Source organism: Oncorhynchus gorbuscha, linkage group LG10 (genome assembly GCF_021184085.1).
Source record: "Oncorhynchus gorbuscha isolate QuinsamMale2020 ecotype Even-year linkage group LG10, OgorEven_v1.0, whole genome shotgun sequence".
Taxonomy (NCBI): Eukaryota; Metazoa; Chordata; class Actinopteri; order Salmoniformes; family Salmonidae; genus Oncorhynchus; species Oncorhynchus gorbuscha.
In genome coordinates this window covers 70,819,604-70,841,125 of record NC_060182.1, presented here as the reverse complement: position 1 = coordinate 70,841,125, position 21,522 = coordinate 70,819,604, and the positions used below count along the sequence as shown (strand labels likewise).

The following is a 21,522-nucleotide window of genomic DNA, read 5'->3' as shown; positions in this document are numbered from 1 at the left end:
GTGGGGATGTTTTTCAGTGGCAGGGACTGGGAGACTAGGCAGGATCGAAGGAAAGATGAATGGAGCAAAGTACAGAGAGATCCTTACAAAAACCTGCTCCACAGCACTCAGGACCTCAGACACAGCCAAGACAACGTAGGAGCGGCTTCTGGACAAATCTTTAAATGTCCTTGAGTGGCCCAGCCAGAGCCCAGACTTGAACCTGATCGAACTTCTCTGGAGACCTGAAAATAGCTGTGCAGCGATGCGCCCCATCCAACCTGACAGAGCTTGAGAGGATCTGCAGAGAAGAACGGGAGGAACTCCCCAAATACAGGTGTGGCAAGCTTGAGGCGTCATACTAAAGACTCAATACTGTAATCACTGCCAAAGGTGCTTCAACAAAGTACTGAGTAAAGGGTCTGAATACTTATGTAAATGTAATATTTCCGTTTTTTATATTTAATAAATTAGCAGAAATGTCTAAAAACCTGTTTCTGCTTTGTCATTATGGGTTATTGTGTGTAGATTGAGAAGGGGGAAAAAAACAATTTAATCCATTTTAGAATAAGGCTGTAACATAAAAAATGTAGGAAAAGTTGAGGATTCTGAATACTTTCTGAAGGCACTGCATGTTATTTTTACTCGTTATTTACTGTGTATTTATTCCTCACATCACTATTTCTATTTTATTTTTTATCTGATCTTTAACTCGGCATTGTTGGAAAAGTACCCGTAAGTAAGCATTTCACTGTTAGTTTACTACGCCGGTTGTCTACGAAGCATGTGACAAATAAAATGTGATTACATTTTTTGCATCAAAAAGTAAATCTACAGAGCCAGTTCCTTCCAGCTTGTAAGACTCAAAAGGCCTTGCAACAGCTGAGACGGAGTGTGTTCTCTGAAACAAAATACACCGCCCTCTGATTCCGCACAATCATCTCTTCAGTCATTGGACAGCAGTCGACAATCACTCCTCCCCTTGCCGCCATTTCTGGGATTCCTCCTGGCGTGCGTCTGGGTGGATCTGGTTCCTCATGCCCCCCAGTACGTTGGAGGTGGCCTCAGTGGCCATGATGAGAGGCTTGACCACAGCTGGGGGGAGCTGTCTAAGGACCCCACCCACTGCCCCAGTCATCCCACGCTGCTCATGCTCCCGTGTGGCCGTGTCATAGATGGTCAGAGCAGTGTCCGTGATTCCCTGTTGGGACACACACATTGAACATGATTTATAACAGTCCTGATAAGTAACTTCATTCTGTACTCAATCTTGTAGTGTGTTACGCTTTAAGCAGCACTACAAGCAGATGAGATGTAAATTGCTAGCGTCTTGCAATTTACCTCTTTCACAACACTGTATGCGTTGGCTACTCCTTCTCTTAGGTCAACTGGCTGATGAGCAAATCGGTAATGAGAGAACCGTTTTATTCTCTTCATTTCCCTCTCATCGGATCCTGGAGATACCATGTCATAGGCAGTCTCTGCTGCTGCCTGAAGAGCACAAATCGTTTTGCATTCCATTATGGAGCCTGACAAACTGCTAACACAGAAGTTGAGATGCAGGACAGTTACAACCTACATTAGAATATTTCTATCTGGACCAGGGTGTGTTTATACCTGGATAGTCCGCACCATGCGGTTGGTAAGCTCCAGAGCAGCCATAGCTGTGGACGTGCCAAAGGAAGCAGTACCCCGCTGCAATCCCCGTACAACCCGACCATCCTTCCGGTACTGCTCTATCGGGAGCCACACCAGATCCCTAAATCCCTGGACTGAACAGGCGGAACATTTTATTTGGTCAATACAAAAAAAATACAATTAAAAAAATATAAAATCAAGATTTGACTTTAATTTAGTTTATTAATACATAAAAAGTACTCTAACATACATACTGAACAAAAATATAAACGCACATGTAAAAGATTTTACACTTCAAGTATTAAAGTTCATATAAGGAAAATCAGTCAATTGAAATAAATTCTTTAGGAACTAATCTATGGATTTCACATGATTGGGAATGCAGATAGGCATCCCTTGGTCACAGATACCTATAAAAAGTAGGGGAGTGGAACCAGTTAGTATCTTGCATCATGCAGCGTGACATCTCCTTCGCATAGAGTTGATCAGGCTGTTGATTGTGGTCTCTGGAATTGTGTATAGATCCTTGAGACATGGGACAGTGCATTATCCTGCTGAAACATGAGGTGATGGTGGTGGATGAATGGCATGACAATGGGCCTCAGGATCTAGTCACAGGATCTCTGTGCATTCAAATTGCCATTGACAAAATGCAACTGTGTTTGTTGTCCATAGTAAATACCTGCCCATACTATAACACCACCACCCCAATGAGGTACTCTGTTCACACATTGTCTGCGGTTGTGAGGCCAGTTGGACGCACTGTCAAATTTTCTAAAACGACGTTAGAGGCGGTTTATGGTAGAGAAATGAACATTCAATTCTCTGGCAACAGCTCTGGTGGACATTCCTGTATTCAGCATGCCAATTGCATGCTCCCTCAACTTTGAGACATCTGTGGCATTGAGTTGTGCAACAAAACTGCACATGTAAGAGTGACCTTTTATTGTCCCCCGCACAAGGTGCACTTGTGTAATGATCATGCTGTTTAATCAGCTTCTCCTTCTATGCCACACCTATCAGGTGGATGGATTATCTTGGCAAAGGAGAAATGCTCACTGACAGGGATATAAAACAAATTTGTACACAACATTTGAAAGAAACAAGTTTTTTGTGCATACGGAAAGTTCCTGGGATCTTTTATTTCAGCTCATGAAACATGGGATAGACACTTTACATGTTGCGTTTATATTTTTGTTGTGTGTAAGCATAACAATAGTCTTTTTTATGTTGATCCAAAAGCTTACAGACTAATTTCCTGTTTGGCGCAATTGGCCAAAAGCATGACCTTAGTCACAGTATCTTGTGTGTTGCTGAGAGGCTGAGACAGAATCTTCTTACAAAGATCCAGTTAATCATTTAACGAAGCCCTTGCAAATTAAACCACATGCAACATGCTGTCTGATTAATAGGTGAAAGCATTAGAGCCTCAAAACCAGTTTATCAACATACACATGTCCTACTTACCCAACTGTACCAGCGAGTGGATAGGTCCCACTCCACCCAACAGTCCTGGCAGCTGGTTCTTCTTGATGTCGTTCAGCCACTCATTTATTGCATAGGAAAAGAGCTTATCCACTCCCAACAGTCTGGAAGAAAACCAATAATGTCCTCACAGTTACTGCATACTGTATTATTCATACTATACATAGATAGCTTGTGTGTCATCATTTAACATAAAGAATGACCCAATTAAGTGTTGGTAGGTCCAATGATAACAAATCATACTAATATGAGGGGACTGTACTGATTAAACCTACCCTTGTCTGTAGCATAACCGCCTTAGTTTCAACTCGGAGCAATTCAGCTGTGTCAACCCAATCACAATACCAGCAAACGTTCCCTGTAACAGAGGAACAGCGTAGGCAACATGAGCAAAATGTGCTACTGTGAGGGTAAGAAATGCTATACTTATAAGGAATGCGCTTATCCATCAGAGCTTGTGAACCAAAATATTGCACAATATGTAAACTGGACAACGCCAGTTGTCTGTAGCATAACCGCCTGTCAACACTGGAATCACTGAACACAAAACTGAATGTGTATGCAGTGTTTTTAAGAGATTGTTAAAACAACATACCTGCTCCATTGAAACATGTTTCCCATGGTAATCCAGACGAATGGGAACTTCAGAAGTAAACCGAAACTCTCTGAGGGAAATCAAACAAATTAAAACAAATATTTCATAATTTGCTAACAACATCAATAAACACAATGTGGACACCTGCTCGTCTCATTCCAAAATCATGGGCATTAATATGGAATTGGTCTCCCCTTTGCTGCTATAAAAGCCTCCACTCTTCTGGGAAGGCTTTCCACTAGATGTTGGAACATTGCTGCGGGGACTTGCTTCTATTCATTTCTTTTTGGACCTTGCCATGCTGAAACAGGAAAGGGCTTTCCCCAAACAGTTGCCACAAAGTTGGAAGCACGGAATCATCTAGAATGTCATTGTATGCTGTAGCATTAAGATTTCCCACGAGTCCAATGGCGGCGAGCTTTACACCACCCCAGCCGACGCTTGGCATTGCACATGGTGATCTTAGGCTTGTGTGTGGCTGCTGCTCATCCATGGAAACCCATTTCATGAAGCTCCCGACGAACAGTTCTTGTGCTGACGTTGCTTCCAGAGGCAGTTTGGAACTCAGTAGTGAGTGTTGCAACCGAATACAGACGATTTATACGCGCTACAGCACTCTGCGGTCCCGTTCAGGGAGCATGTGTGGCCTACCACTTCGCCGCTGAGCCGGTGTTGCTCCTTGATCTTTCCACTTCACAATAACAGAACTTACAGTTGACTGGGGCAACTCTAGCAGGGCAGAAATTTGATGAACTAACTTGTTGGAAAGGTGGCATCCTATGACAGTGCCACATTGAAAGTCACAGTTCTTCAGTAAGGCCAGACTACTGCCAATGTTTGTCTATGGCAATTACATGGCTGGGTGCTCGATTTTATACACCCATCAGCAACGGATGTGGCTGAAATAGCTGAATCCACTAATTTGAAGGGCTGTCCACATACTTTTGTATATACAGTCGTATGAAAAAGTTTGGGTACCCCTGACAATTTCCATGATTTCCATTTATAAATAATTGGGCGTTTGGATCAGCAATTTCATTTTGATCTATCAAATAACTGATGGACACAGTAATATTTCAGTAGTGAAATTAGGTTTATTGGATTAACAGAAAATGTGCAATATGCATCAAAACAAAATTAGACAGGTGCATAAATTTGGGAACCCCAATAGAAAAATCACATCAATATTTAGTAAAGCCTCCTTTTGCTAAAATAACAGCCTCTAGACGCTTCCCATAGCCTCGAGTGTCTGGATTCTGGGTGAAGGTATTTTGGAACATTCCACCTTACAAAAACATCTCCAATTCAGTTAGGTTTGATGGTTTGCCCGAGCATGAACAGCCCACTTCAAATCATCCCACAGATTCTCAATGATATTCAGGTCTGGGGACTGGGATGGCCATTCCAGAACATTGTACTTGATCCTCTGCATAAATGCCCGGGTAGATTTTTAGCAGTGTTTTGGGTCGTTGTCTTGTTGTAATATCCAGCCCCGGCGTAACTTCAACTTTGTGACTGATTCTCCAACATTATTCCCAAGAATCTGCTGATATTGAGTGGAATCCATGCGACCCTCAACTTTAACAAGATTCCCAGTACCGGCACTGGCCACACAGCCCCACAGCATGATGGAACCCCCACCAAATTTTACTGTAGGTAGCAAGTGTTTTTCTTGGAACGCTGTGTTCTTTTGCCGCCATGCATAACGTCCCTTGTTATGATCAACTAACTTAATCTTTGTTTCATCAGTCCACAGCAACTTTTTCCAAAATGAAGCTGGCTTGTCCAAATGTGTGTTTGCATACCTCAAGCGACTCCGTTTGTGGCGTGTGTGCAGAAAAGGCTTCTTCCGCATCACTCTCCCATACAGCTTCTCCTTGTGCAAAGTGCGCTGAATTGTTGAACGATGCACAGTGACACCATCTGCAGCAAGATGATGTTGTAGGTCTTTGGAGGTGGTCTGTGGGCTGTTTTTGACCGTTCTCACCATCCTTCGCCTTTGTCTCTGATATTTTACTTGGCCTGCCACTTCTGGCCTTAACAAGAACTGTGCCTGTGGTCTTCCATTTCCTCACTATGTTCCTCACAGTGGACACTGACAGCTTAAATCTCTGCGATAGCTTTTTGTAGCCTTCCTCTAACCCATAATGTTGAACAATCTTTGTTTTCAGGTCATTTGAGAGTTGTTTTGAGGCCCCCATGTTGCCACTCTTCAGATGAGAGTCAAAGAGAACAACAACTTGCAATTGGCCTTAAATACCTTTTCTCATGATTGGATGCACTTGTCTATGAAGTTCAAGGCTTAATGAGCTCACCAAACCAATTGTGTGTTCCAATTAATCAGTGCTAAGTAGTTACAGGTATTCAAATCAACAGAATGACAAGGGTGCCCACATTTCTTCATAGCCTATTTTTCACATCTGATTTAATTTCATACAACTTAATATTGCTACACTAAAAATCTTTGTCTGGACAATACCCCAGTACTCAGCTTTTATTAGAAAATAAATGGCATGCCACTGTGATAATTTTCTGTGACGACAGAGTAAATTATTATGCAGCCTCAGAGGGGTGCCCAAACTTTTTCATACGACTGTATAACAAGATTCCCAGTACCGACACTGGCCACACAGCCCCACAGCATGATGGAACCTCCACCTCTACACATAGTAAGGACATCTACCTGAAGAAGATGGGCTGGTCAGTGAAGGATGATGCAGTGGCAACCTCAGATTCCCCAGAGTCGCTGTTACTGGGCAGGGTGAGGCCGTTGAGACTGAGGCTGGAGCGGCTCTGTGCAGGCACAGAGATGATGGGGGCAGGGTCCTGGCTCCCACCTCCATTCTTAGTGAAGCTGCACGAGACCTCTGGGGCAGACGGCTTCTTCATTGAAACACACAGTGCTGCAGACCAACAAATGCATCATTGAGGGTCAACATTTTGCTCAGTGACAAATCATGAAATTAAAGCCATGATGAAAATGCTATTCAATAGGCTACATATTTCATACAATAGTAGCCTCTAGCCAAGGATATTTTACCTTCTTGATCAGGTGGAGAGAACATCTCAACTTCAGCAGCAAGGCTAGCAAAGAAGTCTTTCATGAAAAACAATGCATCCTACATGAAAATAAAAAGCCTGTGTCATTTCAAAGGGATCAATATTAAAACTGAAACGTGTTAAATGAGAGCATGTGAAAGCCTACCAATTTCCATGTTTTGAAATCTTTTGCAAACCTCAGAAGGATGTATGATTAACTAGATAAAACCAGCATGTTTTTCTCTGACTCACCTGATCGATGTTGAGGCGAAGGGGCATGAGTGAGACTCTCAGACAGCACTCCTGGGGTGCTTGACCCGTCTCTGGACACATGTGCAGAGCCCGAACTGTCAGCTGCAAGAAAACAAAAACACATTCAGCCTCATCCACTACCATGTCTTTGATGTGACCACAGTCACATGGACATTACTCGAGATGCCCAGTGTCCCTCACCATGTTGGAGTGGGCCGTGCGGGGCATCTCCTTGCTGGAGTAGAGGTACAGGAACTTGTTCATCTGGGAGGTGGCCAGTCTGTCTCTGATCTCCAGGTCCTGGACGATGAGCACCTGCCGGGACACAGGCTGGTCCGCTGCCGACCCAGAGGCCACCGGGACCTGGGGGTATACCTCATGTTGGAACCGCACCTGAGAAAAGAGCAAGAGGTCCTAAACTTTAGCTTCAGACTCATAGGCAACATGTTGTATAGTTACAGGAGAGGGGGGTTGTGTCGTATTCTCTTACCTTGCTGAGCTGGATCTCCATCAGGACGTCAGGGTTCCTGCCCCGCCCTCCCCCGGCCCGTCCTCCACCCCTGCCCTGTCTGACTGGGGTCTGGGAGGGGGAGCTGTGTGGGGTACACCTTCAACATAACCCAAACATTAACAGAGGAAACTTGATCATCTGTTGCACCTTTTGACCATTACATCCATTTCTTTCTCTAGCCATCCTGACATTTCACACAATCTCAGTTCACATCTCCCAGTATGGTTGTTGTAATAAAGAACAGTTGAACAGTCCAAAGCACACACACTCACCCCCAACTTCTAGCTGGAGAGGAGGTGAATGTGGAGCTCCCAAAGTCCTTCCCCCCGTACAGGTGCCAGATGACAGAGATCTCCCTGATGAGGTAGCGCAGCTCTGGGACAGGGAAGTTCAGGGCTCCCCTGCTGGAGTCGCTGCTGTCCAGGGGCAGGCCAAAGTGGTCGTCTTTGATCTCAATGGAGTCTGGGATTAACTTGTTCACCACGGGCTCCTCGTCCCGATCCTGAAACAAACACACCCATCACACCAATGCAATGGAGTGACACTAAAAATGTACAAGTTATTCAACATGTTGAGTAAGTAAGTGTATGAGATGCATGCTCTTACGTCTGCTCTGGAGCCCGGGGTCTCTAGAATACAGAAGTCGTCAGTCTCTGGGACCAGGATAGGGGCAGGGGTGATGAGGGGTGAGTGGAGCGTAGGGTAAGTGGGACTCAGCTCCTGTGGCAGATTTCCGCTCTCGTCCGGGAAAAGGAAGAGGTCAGAGCGAGGCTGGTCGAGGTCATGATTCTGCTCCTCATGAATTCCTGTGGGGGAGAGTAAGGACAACGTAAAATCACTCAGACAACTACTATGCATGTAGTAAATGTCAAGTCGTTTTAGTTGTATGTAGTCTCACCGTTGTGTTGCAAGGCCAGGCTGTGCTGGTTGTCTGTCTCTTCCATGGCCTCACTCATCAGGTCCTGCAGCATCTGCTGCTCAGCGTCGGGGAGAGGAGGGGCCTGGGATGGGGGCCGGCTTGAAGCCTCCGACTGACCAAACAAACAAGGACATGAACACCATTTTAAGTCAGCAGACAGTAGTCCATTGCCTCACGACAATATTTACACCAGTATAATTTCTACACAGTCCAGACTGGTCTACTCTCTCTAGGCAATGGTTTGACATGCTGTAATGGCTATGTTGAGTCATAAATAAGATAAATAGATACAACAAATTATCCACTGCCCGATCACTGCTCTTCACTCTCAAGACAACAGTTTGATATAGCGTAATGGCTATGATAAATCATACATGCATCTGAGGGGTATAAATGCTGACCTTGGCTCTATGCTTGGAACAGGTGCTTTTGGCCTCTGGCCCAGGAGGGGGCACTAGGTCTCCATAGCTGGCCACATACTGGATGAGGTTCATCAGAGCAGCACAGGAGTCTGAACACGTTCTGATGTGGATGACGTCACTGGAGCAGCGCAGCTCAAATCTGGGCTCAGTCTGTCAAAAGACACAGTGAGAAGACTGGATCAACGGTGCCATCTTGCTGTTGGAAAGACTTTTCTCATAGATCAACGGTGCCATCTTGCTGTTGGAAAGACTTTTCTCATAGATCAACAGAGGTTGTCAGCTCTTACCAATTCTCCGTCCACTCCAGGCTTGACAGCAGTGATCCTCAGCTCTAATGTTCCCATGTCTACCACCTGCACATAGTCTGGGAGATAAAGCACATGAGTTACTGGTCCAATCAAATCTGTTTAAATAGAGAATATGTTAAAGCATCTTTGAATAACATTTTACCAGAGTTTGTCTCACCTCGCATCAGATTTACAGAGACGGCATTGCTCTTGTCAGAGAGGAACAACGCTGCTTCATCCAAAATGATCCTAGAACCAACACAAAATACATACTGAAACACATCAACGTCCAACTTCTGATTTCCTGTCATTGACACGTCCAGTGCTGCAACTGTACCTGAGAGTGGAGGATGAGTGGTCTAAGGAGACACTGCTGGAGATGCTGAATGTCTCCACAACCAACAGAGACCTGAGTGGCAGGTACAGGGGTCTGCAGAGAGGATATACACCATGTTAAAATACAATCATACAGATCAGGTATTCCCAAAATGGGGTACGCGCAATGCCGTCAGGGGTACGCCAAATAAAAATGTGATTCCCATTTTTATTTATTTTTTATTATTATTATTTATTCACATTTTCAAACAGTATACATTTATATTTTCCAACGGGGCTATAAAGTTGGGTGAGTTTTTTTTCTCCTCACCTGACTAGCTTCGTTTCACTGCCAAAAATATGTCAAATACAGTTATCCTAGTCAAACAATTAACATCCAATCACATTAACCGTTACTCTCTCGCAGGAAACCTTCACTCTTGCGCAAACATTTAGAAACGAAACATGACAATTCGAAAAATAAGCCACTGGAGCTTTTTTGAGCGAGAATAAAGACTACTTTCAAGTAGTAAGATGTATAAAAGCAACAGATACCACTAATAAGAAGGGGCTAGAAGCATTTTATATGGTGAGCTACAGAGTGGCTAGGACAGGCAAGCCCCATACTATTGTGGAGGACTTCATTCTTCCTGCTGGGACAATGCTGGGGGAAAAGGCCCAAAAAACTATAGACAATGCCTTCATAAAACAACACTGTTTCACGACGCATCAGTGAAATGGCAGGAGATGTTTTGAAACAATTATTACTTTGCATCCAAGCTAGTGAATTCTATGCGTTACAGCTGGATGAGTCAGACGTGGCGTGCCTGGCACAGCTCCTGGTATATGCGTTACATTTATGGGGGTCAATTAAGGAAGACATCCTCTTCTGCAAACCACTGCAAACCAGTACAGATACAGACACATCTTGACCACCAAAGTCCATTTGATGTCACAAATCTGTCCAGTACTTTAAAAAATATGAGAGGATATTTTTAAAGTACTGGACAGATTTGTGACATCAAATGAACTTTGGTGGTCAATATGTGTTGGTATCTGTACTGATGGCGTAAAAGCCATGACAGGGAGACATAGTGGAGTGGTAACGTGCGTGCAAGAAGTTGCTCCCGACGCCACTTGGGTACACTGCAGCATCCACCGTGAGGCTCTTGCTGCCAAGGGAATGCCTGACAGCTTGAAATATGTTTTGGATACTACAGTGAAAATGGTTAAAGCAAGGCCCCTGAACTCTCGTGTATTTTCTGCATCATGCAATGATATGGGCAGCTACCATGTAACGCTTTTACAAAAGTGCACTGGTTATCAAGGGGCAAAGTATTGACCCATTTTTTAAAATTGAGAGACGAGCTTAATGTTTTCTTTACTGACCATCATTTTCACTTGTCTGACTGCTTGCAAGATGACGAGTTTCTCACACGACTGGTCTATCTGGATGATCTGAATCTAGGATTACACTTTCCATCAGTGTATGATTTTTTGTGTGCAAATGAACTCAAGTTTACGGACAATGTCAAATGTGATATAGCGAAGCACCTAAGTGAGCTGGGTGCATCATTACGCAGGTACTTTCCCGAAACGGATGACACAAACAACTGGATTTGTTATCCCTTTCATGCCCTACCTCCAGTCTACTTATATCTGAACAAGAGAGCCTCATCGAAAATGCAACAAGCGGTTCTGTAAAAATTGTATTTAATCAGAAGCCACTGCCAGATTTCTGGATTGGGCTGCGCTCAGAGTATCCTGCCTTGGCAAATCAAGCTGTTAAGACACTGATGCCCTTTGCAATTTTTACCTATGTGGGAGTGGAGTCTCTGCCCTCACTAGCATGAAAACTAAATACAGGTACAGACTGTGTGGAAAATGATTTAAGACACAGATCTCTCCAATACAACCCAACATTGCAGTCATGTGCATCCTTTTAAGCACACCCTTCTCATTAACCTGTGGTGAGTTATTCACAATTTTTGATGAACAAATAAGGTTTTATATGTAAGATGGTTAAATAAAGAGCAAAATTATTGATTATTATTATATTATTATTTGTGCCCTGGTCCTGTAAGAGCTCTTTATCACTTCCCACGAGCCGGGTCGTGACAAGAACTCATACTCATTCTTATGTTTAATAAATGTACCATATCGTGTGTGTGTGCAGGCATACAATGATGGCAAAAAATAACATTTGAGAGTGCGCTGACCCTGGTGCTAGAGCGGTACACAACTGGAGGTTCAATGTTCAAAGGGGTACGGGACTATAAAACGTTTGAGATCCAGATACACAGCCAGGTTAGGTTACAAACGTGACTTATGTACACTGTAGTGTAGTCTACTATTTCCCCAACTCCAGTCCTCCAGTACCCCAAACAGAACACATTTCTATTGTAGACCTGGACAAGCACACCTGATTCAACTTACCAACTAATCATCAAGCCCTAAATGAGTTGAATGAGGTATTTTAAGCTGGGGAAACAACAAAAACGTGTGCTTCTGGGGGTACTCGAGGACTGGAGTTGGTAAACACTGGTCTAGTCAACAGCACCTGTAGTCCAATGAGCAGCTCCACAGGTGCAGATGAAGGGTGGTGACTGAGGCAGGTGGGATGTAACCCAACACAGGCTCATCAGACACATTCAGGAAGTCCACAATCTGTTACACACAACAAAGAAACACTGATCAGACAAGAGTATGGTTAATTTTATCAAAGGGATGCTTAATTTTGTGGCCTCAGATCATACACAAACACCTTGGATGGACATGTGTTGTGTTTACCTGGTCATACCAGCCCAGTTTGGGGGGAACCACTCGGTGCTGGAGTGTGGTCCCTCTCACTCCCACTGCAACCAGGAACTCCTGCAGAGGAAACACATACTAACAGTGAGCATATATCTCCCCATCTGTCAAAAATGACATGGCTTTTCTTTCTCAAGCAACAGACTAGTGTTTGAAACACTGGCACAAGTTAATGCACACCAATAGTAGAAATGTAAATGGGGTGTACCTACCTTGACATTGCGCTCCATGTTCTGGGAGGAGATCTTGACGGCGACAGACAGCATGCTGTGGTCCTCCAGGCCGATGCCCTCCGAAGGGGACGCCCTATCAGTCTCAGAGGGGTAGATGGCCGGCTCCAGCCAATGAGGACGCGTCCTGCAGGGCAGCTTGATGTCGGACACTGTGGTGTCTCCTTCCACCAGACCTAGGTAGAGATATAAACCCATACAATGTAACAGACACAGTGGCATCCCCATGAACAATGGCATATTGACTCATTTGCAGAGGGGATCTATGAAGCTCCACCTCAAATGTGTGCCCAGGCTTAACATCTCCCGTCTTACCTTGGTGATAGAGACAGATGTTGCTGGTGTGGAAGCAGATGTAGTGCCTGTCTTTGTAGCCTTCGTACTGTGTCACACTGAACAGGACCCCATTCTTCACCTCCAACCAGAACTCTCCATGTCGGTTATTCAATATAGTCTTATCCTCCTGCTGGAAAATAAAAATACAAATTGGGGGACCAGTCAGTCAAACAGTCTCAGAGAATACCCAGCTATTTAAATGCAATGTAACTGAGAAATGACAGATCATTGTGAATCTAACTCGGGGTTACCTTAGCGCTGGTCTGCAGAGCCACCAGGCCGTGGTTGACGGTGAGGATTACAGAGAACAGGCTCTGGGAGGTCTTGCTCTGGGCTTTGGGCTTCTTCTTCCTGCGAGATCTGAAGCACTGCTCAGAGGCAGGGGAGTAGTGGTGCATGGTCTCCTCCTCCGATCCACTGTCCTCCTCTACAGGCACAGGACACCACAGCCATACGGGTGGGGAAAGTTGCAGTTCATTTGATATGAAGGAATAACATTTTAACCATTACATTTCAGTACATTTTTACCTGGTACATTAGTACATCTCAATAATAGATGAGATGCAGCTGCGTATGAAAAGCATGAATGAGGTTGAGATGCAGCAGATGTTGGTTGAACTATGTAGGGAGAGTCTCACCCTCAGGGCCAGTGGAGCGGAACGGGCTGAAGCTGTCCTTGGTGTAGTGTGCAGCATTGATCAGCTGGCTGGCTACAGACAGCCCTACTCCATACGGCATGTTCTCCACTGTCTCCACAGGCGAGGGAGCGTTGGGCTCCCATAACAGCAGGTCATTGTTTATCCTGCAAGAGAGGGGGAGTTGATTATAGACATAGTAAAATGATCATAATAATATTATAGTAATAATAATAATAAAAACATTTTATTAGTTTCCCCAGTTTTTTGTTCACAGTACCTGTTATGCAGTTTCTCATAAAAGGCTTTGTTGGGTAATGATAATTGCACATTTGGCAAGCACAACTCTAGGATAAAGCGGGAATTGCTCATGGTTTTCTCCTGGAACTCTGTCATTTCAGCCACATCCCCAGGAATGACCATCTAAAGGAGAGGGGAAGAAATGTCTATCATTCAAGTTGCCTTAATTACCAGTCCTAACTAAATGTTGATCAATCAGTCCTAATTATGTTCAAATGAGTGTTTCAATAATAAATGTGCTCCTACCTCCTCATTCTCATACATGACCCGGCGTGAGGAGAAGGGGGAGGGTTCAGGCTTCCCAAAATCACAGACATCCTTCAGTGAGTGGGCACCTCCCCCCTCCTCCTCCTCTTCCTCCTCAGGGGAGTGGCCTTCAGCCCCCTCGTCCTCCTCCGCAGTCACACGCTCCAGGATGGAGTGGACAGCGGTGGGGTTGACTTTCAGCACCACTCTGGAGGGGCAGGGGAGGGTTAGTAAGGAGAGTTTCTCAACATCTAAGGGACAAGGTGTAGGTATGACATGAAGCAGTACAGTACTACATGGACAGGTGTACAGTACCTGGGCCAGTCAAACTTCCCACTGTCAGAGGTGGTCATGTCTCCATCCATGGTGTGGGAGACCCTGAGGAACCTGGCTGCAGGCTGGTCCTCCTGTTCCTGAAACTTCCCTGTGCGAATGGATGAAAAATTAATACAGAAATTATATATATCAAAAGTGGTTCTGGTTTTGAGCCCGTCCGTTAGCAGCTGGGTGACATACATACCGACTAGCTCTCTGAAGGTGAGCTCCATCTTGGTCTGCTCTGGGGAGCTGCCGCCTGTGAACTCTGTCTTCACCTCCAGGTCCTCCAGTTCCAGGTACAGAACCTCCTTCTGCAGGGACTTCTTAAACCAGGGGCCTCTCTCCTGGTCCGAACGCAAGTCTGGGATGGGGAAGCGCACCACCAGGCTCAACACAGGAGCATTGACTCTTATCGACACGTGAGTGTTGGCTGGAGTACGGCTGTCATCAAGGAAGACCTCTGTAAAGGCCTTGTGCTATGGGGTGATTGGAAAAATGTTGAGGTGATTTACTTTTTCATAGTTATTGCAATAATAGGCAGCTTCCTTAAACACATGGTAAAATCGCTGCTATGACTGTGTAAAGATGGTATTAAGATGGTCCTCACCAAGCTGATGTGTTTATTATAGGATGTGTACATGTGAGAGGCCATCATCTCTGTGGTGACCAGTTTCTGTGGCTGTAGCAGAGAGTTGAGGCGGTCCACGATGCTGATGTCCAGTTCAGAGCGGACCGCCCCCAGCTCAACCTGGAAGTCAGCCTTCCTGGGCATGGTGCTCAGACGCACCTGTCCACCCTGGAAGAAAGCAGGTAAGGGGGTACTGTATCAGGCACTGTACAGGATTTGCTACATACTGTACATTGTGGGCCGAATACTAACTTGAGATGCACACAAATCTCAGTTTGACGTTAATGCATGACTGATGCAGAATTAAGTTCGAGTTACTTGAGAGTATGGCAAGTTGGGTTGTGGAACTGGGAATCTAATTACGGTGCATTCACTGCAGCTTTTAATCTCCTAAGATTGCTCTTACCTGCGGCCCTCTGCGTTCAGACAATTTGTAGAGCAGGTGGAGGCAGGTGGCAGATGGTGCCTCAGTGGTGACAGGGGTATCAAATGTCAGGAGCTGAGATGGGACAGACCGAGAGAACATCAACATCTCTACAAGCACATGTCATCTATGCCTAGATCCAAAAATAGAATTAAACATCTGTTATGTTGTTATGATATCTGTTATGCGCATGTGTTGTAATCTGATTACTGGGACACTGTGGATGTTGTTGGTGGGGAGGGCCTTTACCTCTGTGTACTGGACCCCTCTTAGGGACACACCCCTTTGGGCCTCAGAGGGGAAGAGACACTCCAGCAGCTCCATCTGGCCCAGGGACACGTCTGTGCTGAAGCTGTGCAGGCTGGAGCCCTGACAATGCTCATATGTCACCTTCATCCCCTGAGCCACAAACCTGGAGAGATAGAGGACACATATGACATGGGATTGAGTCAGTCAGGTTACTAAGGTGGCAGGGGAGTGCAAAATATTTCAATAAATTCACCTGAGGTGGTCATAGGGGCAGGCATCGTCAAATGCTGTGCGTAACTGGATGAACCCTGCTGGGGGGAGCTGGTCGGAGCAGACAACCCTGAAGAAGTCAGCAGCCATGGGGGCCAGGGGGCTGGGGGCAGCATCTGGTGGGGGCAAGGGGTCGATGTGGAGAACACACACAGCCAGGCTCCCCAGTGTCAGCCTGAAGACCAGCTCCGGCCTGGACTCATCACCATGGGCTTTGGTTGGGTGGGCTGAGACATAGTACAAAATGAGTGAATTACTGATTTGTAAACACTCTGCTCAGTTTATTCTAAATGGTAGTGACAGTGTATCCTGGTTCTTACAGGTCTGTCTCAGCAGCTTGTGTTGGAGTGGTGAGTCCCGCATCAGGAAAGGGCTTTCTTGGGTTTGCTTCTCCCTCTGTCTAGGCACATCAAGGTAATCGTCCCAGAGGTTCTTAGAGGACAAAGGAACAAAGAATTACACCATGTTACAATAACCATGTCATTAGATCAGGCTAAGATGCTTTTACTAAGTCTAGTGAGACGTACCGTGGCATGGCCAGAGGGAGACTCTCCTGGGGAGGGGGAGTAGTTACTGTTGAGTGACAGGTCCAGGTCCACAGTGGGCGGTTCCCCCAGTGGGGGGAGGGATGACAGGCTGTGAGACATATCCATGTCAGCCATGGAGAAGAAGACATCCTCTGCTCCAACAAGAAAGAAACTTGATCAAACAATTGGTCATGATATTTAGATATAAGCCTATAATAACTACCAAAAAGCTCAATACGAGTCATCAGGTTATTAAACAGTGGTTGGAGGTAACAATTCATCTGAACCTCGGCTGGACACAGTTCTGGTGGTCTGGCTCTCGAAAAGGTCAGGGTCTTCCCCGGCCATCATTGAGTCCTTCTTCAGGCAGCGGTTTAACTCCATGTGGAGCCGATACTCATCCTCCTGCTGCATGGGACGGTTCCTCTTGTCCTTCCCCCACTCCGGCCCACCTTCGGACACAAAAGCAGAGGCTTATAGTGTTTCACTCAACAACCTCTGAGGCAGCTCCTTTTAAGATATCATCATTAAATTGCAATCATTAAACCCACCTGAGCCTGAAAAAACTCCAAACATGTCCAGGAGTAGGTGAACTTGCCGTGGAGATAGCAGCACGATCATTGTACTGATCTGTCCATCAACATCCAACTGAAAAACAAAAAACCCTTTCAAAGACCAAGACATTCTGTGCATTTCAGTGTGTCCAAGTTTCACAGCTGCTGTGCCATTTCAATAGTGTGAGAATGCTGACCCAACCTTTGCTCCAGGCATGGTTTGGTTCTGTTTCAGGACAAGCGACAGATCGATTCTGCCACTAAGGTGACCAATCTGCATGGGTTCAAAGGGTGTTGCAGAGGAAACAGGCTCAGTGAACTGGGGGTGTGGCTCACAGATTATTCTGGGGTTCCAGCTGGGGGATAACTTGGCCTCTGTCTCCTAAGGGTGTGCAGAAAAGGGAAGAGCGAGTGAGTATCAGTTATCTGTGCTTAATACTACACATGTGATTATTTGGATGTAGACTCACTGCTGGGATGGGTGAGGATTTGAAGCCAGCTCTGGCCGCCTCTGAAAACTCGTCCCAGAAGACGGTGACTCCCTCCAGTTGCAGGTTTTTATGTGCAAACGTGGTGGGCTGGTGCACATTCACACTGGAGCTCTCCTCGCCCGTCTCATCACAATAAACAATCCTGAACAACACAAAACAGATTTAAGAGCTCACGTAAAGAGTGGAAAGCTCTGTAAACTGCTCAATAAAATCAGGAATACCTAAGTAATAGTTATTGGACACTACTCAAATGTGCAAGTAGTTGTTATAACCTAACTTACTTGTTGATTCGCATCTCAAGACCGATTCCTGTTTTGGAGTTTTCTGGAACATGTTCTATTCTGAGAACCGTGTCCAAAAAAGTCACCTTGACTCTTCTCAGAACTACAGAAATTAAAGTAGAAATCATAATCAACCCTATTGATCCTTGGGAAAAAGGCCCAATCAAGTGTTAACTTATTGTACAGTAACTTTGTACTGTACCTGTTTCTATGGTCTCTGCAAACTTCTCCAATCCCTCTAGTGGCTGAAAGCTTTCCCCCAAGTCATCCGTTAGTCTCTGGCTCAGACACTCCTTGGCAAGCTGCATGCTGCTCGTCATGAAGCTGGACCAGTACATGGGTTCCAAACCTGATGCTAGGGGCACACAGGAAGAAACAGTCATGGTCAACATGATTTATTCAATTTGTAGTCGATGTGGAATCATTAGCTAGTTAGCTGTGTGCACACTCGTAGCAGGTAGCCACAGTACAATGATGCTGAAGAAACAAACAAATGGAGGTGTCTTCTTACCCATGCGTGGTCTGGGTCTGAACACCATCTCCAGTCCCTTGACCTCGAGGGCACAGTTCTCCTGCAGCAGGGACACCCATGGTACGGTCAGGGAGATGGTCTGGATGAAGCCCTCTATTACCTCGAAGGGGGCATCCACTGACTCCAAAATCTCATTCAAAGACTGAAGGGGAAGAAATAGCACTCAGGCAAAGGTACACACAAAGCATTTATGTCAATACAAATCCAATTATGCCATTGCTATTATTTGTTTACACAACAACGGTTGAACTTACCCACTTGTCCAATGGCACTTGTGCCAGGGATCCAGTGCCTTGATAGAGGTCTAAGCTAAGCTGATCTAAACTCAGTTTCTCTTGTAGGAAATTGCCCAAATACCGATGCAAAAGGTATCTGCATGCCCGCTTCTTTATAGACTCAGAAAATGGCCAAGGCATGTTGGTCTGATAATTGTGGTGGCTGCCAAATGGCTCCAAATATGGAGAAAAAGGATGTTGGAGAACTATATATTTATCATAAGCATGGGTAGCATGGGTAGTATCGGTCTTGTCATCCTGGCAATTTAAAATCAGGAAAATGTCAGCTTAAACATCCTATACATACAGGGAGAATTCTATGGTTTCTATGGAGAGATGTGGCGATAATTCCAACTTCAATTCGCTGTACCTATCAATGAAAAGGAACATAAGATTGAAACTCAACTTCACATTTGAACACCACACTAGATAACAAGTTAAGAGTTCAGTACCAGTACCATAGCAATATTGTTGTCATTCCTAGGAAGAAAAGTAGACAGCATTACTGTTGGTAGCTACATGTGGGTGACACCACCCTGACTTCCAAGCGTCGGGTTAATATCTATAAAGAATGGGTGGCAATATCTAGCTAGCATCACATCATTGTTTGCGCAAACCGGGTGTCTAACGTTACTCGCTTGATAATCCTGTCCATACCGTCAACTGAAAGGATCCGGCGAAATATGATAGGTTTTAATGGTTTGACAATACTGCTAGGTTATTTTAGTTTGATTACAAATATGTAGCTAGTATGACAAGCTTACCAGGGTATGTCGATAGCTATAAAATTAAATCCCCACATAATCGACTTGTTTCTCGTCTGGGGTTGTTAGCTAGCTAATGTTAGCACGACCAAGCTAGCATGAACCTCTTGGACTAGAACTAGTTTGTCTGCCACGCTCTTTTGAATATAGCTCAACTGACATGGCACTGATATGTTACGTGTCCTATAATGAGTTCTATATAGCAATTTGATGGTATAATAGCTTACGCTTCTCACCGTCTGCATGAATTGTTTACAAACACTTTCATGACACTGCACCATTGAGGGAGTTCGATAACGTAAACCAGTCTATGGCCTGACATGTGACCGGGCAAAACCGGTGAGTGAGGGACGCCCTCTCAAATCCAACAGTAATCTGCGCGCTCATCCTTGTTGTCAACAAGGCAGCATGATGCATCGTTAAGAAACATTTATTTTCCATCAAATATGTTCTAATTTTCAAACGAGATAAATCATTTTGATCAAAATCAATCACTTTTGTAGTTAAAAACACATAATCAAACTATTACTACACGTGATTAACCTACGTCACTTTTGTTTTGAGCAGTCTTCGCCATCGGCCAGAATGGGGCACCTGGCTCACGACCGGTTTCCAAAACAGATGCAATCAAGGCTAACCCGCTTCACCCGGGGTATGTCCGGGCATTAATATAACTCCCTCTTGACGCTTTCCACGCTCCGCTGTACGTAAGAAGACAGGGGGACGTACACAACCGCAAACCACCCCTTCTGCGAAAATCTACTAAAAGTGTTTACTGCTCATATGCTCCCAGTAAAGCTTTTTCCTCCACAAGCCATTCCACTTGAACTGTTTCTTATGACTTCTGATCAGAATATTGCCATGTTCAAAATCAAGGTGTAGAAATAATTGCAAATAATTAATTATCAAAAATAATTAATAACAGTGGTGTTGAGGGGGGTGCTGAGGAGTATTTATGTCTGTTATAAAGTTATTTTGTGGAGAATAACTCATTCTGTCAGGGCAATGCCTCGATCACACCGACAGTATCATGGCGTGTTGGTACACCAGAAGTCCATTTATTTCCAATGAAACGCTGCGTTTGCCTTGCAGCATCGCGTTAGAGAGGCAGTTGCCGTACGTTCTGTGTGGTGCATACATTGGATTTATCGAGTGTATGCGTCAAACTGTATGTACAGTAGTTGAATGTTGAACTTTTGTTACACACACAGAGATGATGCTGCATACCACTTTGCACAATAACACTGTATGTGTGATCGAGGCGTAAACTACTTCTTTGAGGTTTATTGGCAGACTACATTGGCACAATCTAATGTAGAGGTAGTAAAAAAGGTTAAACCTTTATTACGAAATATTAACTATATTTGTAAGTATATTGTCCAGTAGAGGTCAGTGTTTGAAAGTAGTTTGGAATTGAAGAAAGCACCAGAACAACAGTGAAATCAGTGGAATCTCGCGTTTTGCAACACATGGGTGCAAACGCAGCGTTCTGTTGGAAATGAATGTACTTCAGGTTTACTACACTGTCGGTGTGATCGAGGCGTTAGCTGCTTAGTGATTTCAACTCATGCCTCAGCTCCGATATCAAACGTAAAATCACTAGTGAACAGTAGTAACTATGGTATGAGATGCTAGTCATACTCTGGTCTCAGTAGTTATCACATGACTCATGAATGAATTCCAAACCATCACAACACACCAGGCTTTAAATCAAATTAAATGTTATTTGTCACATGAGCCGACAACAGTGAAATGTTTACTTACAAGCCCTTAAACAACAATGCATTTTTAAGAAAAACAAGTGTGGGGGGGGGGGGGGGGGGGGGTAGTCCGGGTAGCCATTTGATTAGCTGTTCAGGAGTCTTATGGCTTGGGGGTAGAAGCTGTTAAGAAGCCTTTTGGACCTAGACGTGGCGCTCCGGTACCATTTGCTGTGTGGTTGCAGAGAGAACAGTCTATGACTTGGGTGGCTGGAGTCTTTGGCAATTTTTAGGGCCTTCCTCTGACACTGCCTGGTATAGAGGTCCTGGATGGCAGGAAGCTTGGCCCCAGTGATGTACTGGGCCGTACGCACTAGAGGTCGACCGATTATTATTTTAACGCCGATACCGATTATTGGAGGCCCAAAAAAGCCGATGCCGATTAATCAGCCGATTAAAAAATATAACTGCCTGTTCAGGGGCAGAACGACAGATTTGTACCATGTCAG

At 44.9% G+C, this 21,522-nt stretch overlaps 1 protein-coding gene across 4 annotated transcripts; it reads right to left on the bottom strand.

Moving 5' to 3' along the window:
* Positions 1-203: 203 nt before the first annotated feature.
* On the bottom strand, positions 204-19,996 carry LOC124046472 (autophagy-related protein 2 homolog B-like). 4 transcript variants are annotated; one of them, XM_046366870.1, is made up of 43 exons: positions 19,861-19,996; positions 18,529-18,919; positions 18,254-18,416; positions 17,945-18,097; positions 17,743-17,845; positions 17,441-17,603; positions 17,173-17,352; positions 16,968-17,064; positions 16,704-16,868; positions 16,417-16,568; positions 16,210-16,321; positions 15,873-16,116; positions 15,620-15,782; positions 15,353-15,445; positions 14,926-15,114; positions 14,521-14,794; positions 14,316-14,424; positions 14,001-14,208; positions 13,735-13,877; positions 13,458-13,621; positions 13,071-13,246; positions 12,799-12,949; positions 12,466-12,659; positions 12,233-12,313; positions 12,003-12,109; positions 9,465-9,557; positions 9,306-9,376; positions 9,128-9,204; positions 8,820-8,990; positions 8,398-8,530; positions 8,106-8,305; positions 7,772-8,001; positions 7,479-7,596; positions 7,190-7,381; positions 6,989-7,090; positions 6,738-6,816; positions 6,381-6,600; positions 3,698-3,767; positions 3,378-3,460; positions 3,085-3,206; positions 1,597-1,751; positions 1,321-1,470; positions 204-1,180 (listed from the first exon to the last, which is right to left on the bottom strand). In XM_046366870.1, the coding sequence occupies exons 2-43, from the start codon at positions 18,688-18,690 to the stop codon at positions 950-952; spliced, it is 6,243 nt and encodes a 2,080-aa protein (XP_046222826.1). In that variant the 5' UTR covers positions 18,691-18,919; positions 19,861-19,996; the 3' UTR covers positions 204-949. The 4 variants fall into 4 exon arrangements, with proteins under 4 accessions (XP_046222826.1, XP_046222824.1, XP_046222823.1 ...); XM_046366868.1 differs by lacking the exon at positions 19,861-19,996 and adding an exon at positions 19,541-19,663; XM_046366867.1 differs by lacking the exon at positions 19,861-19,996 and adding an exon at positions 19,550-19,642.
* Positions 19,997-21,522: the final 1,526 nt, after the last annotated feature.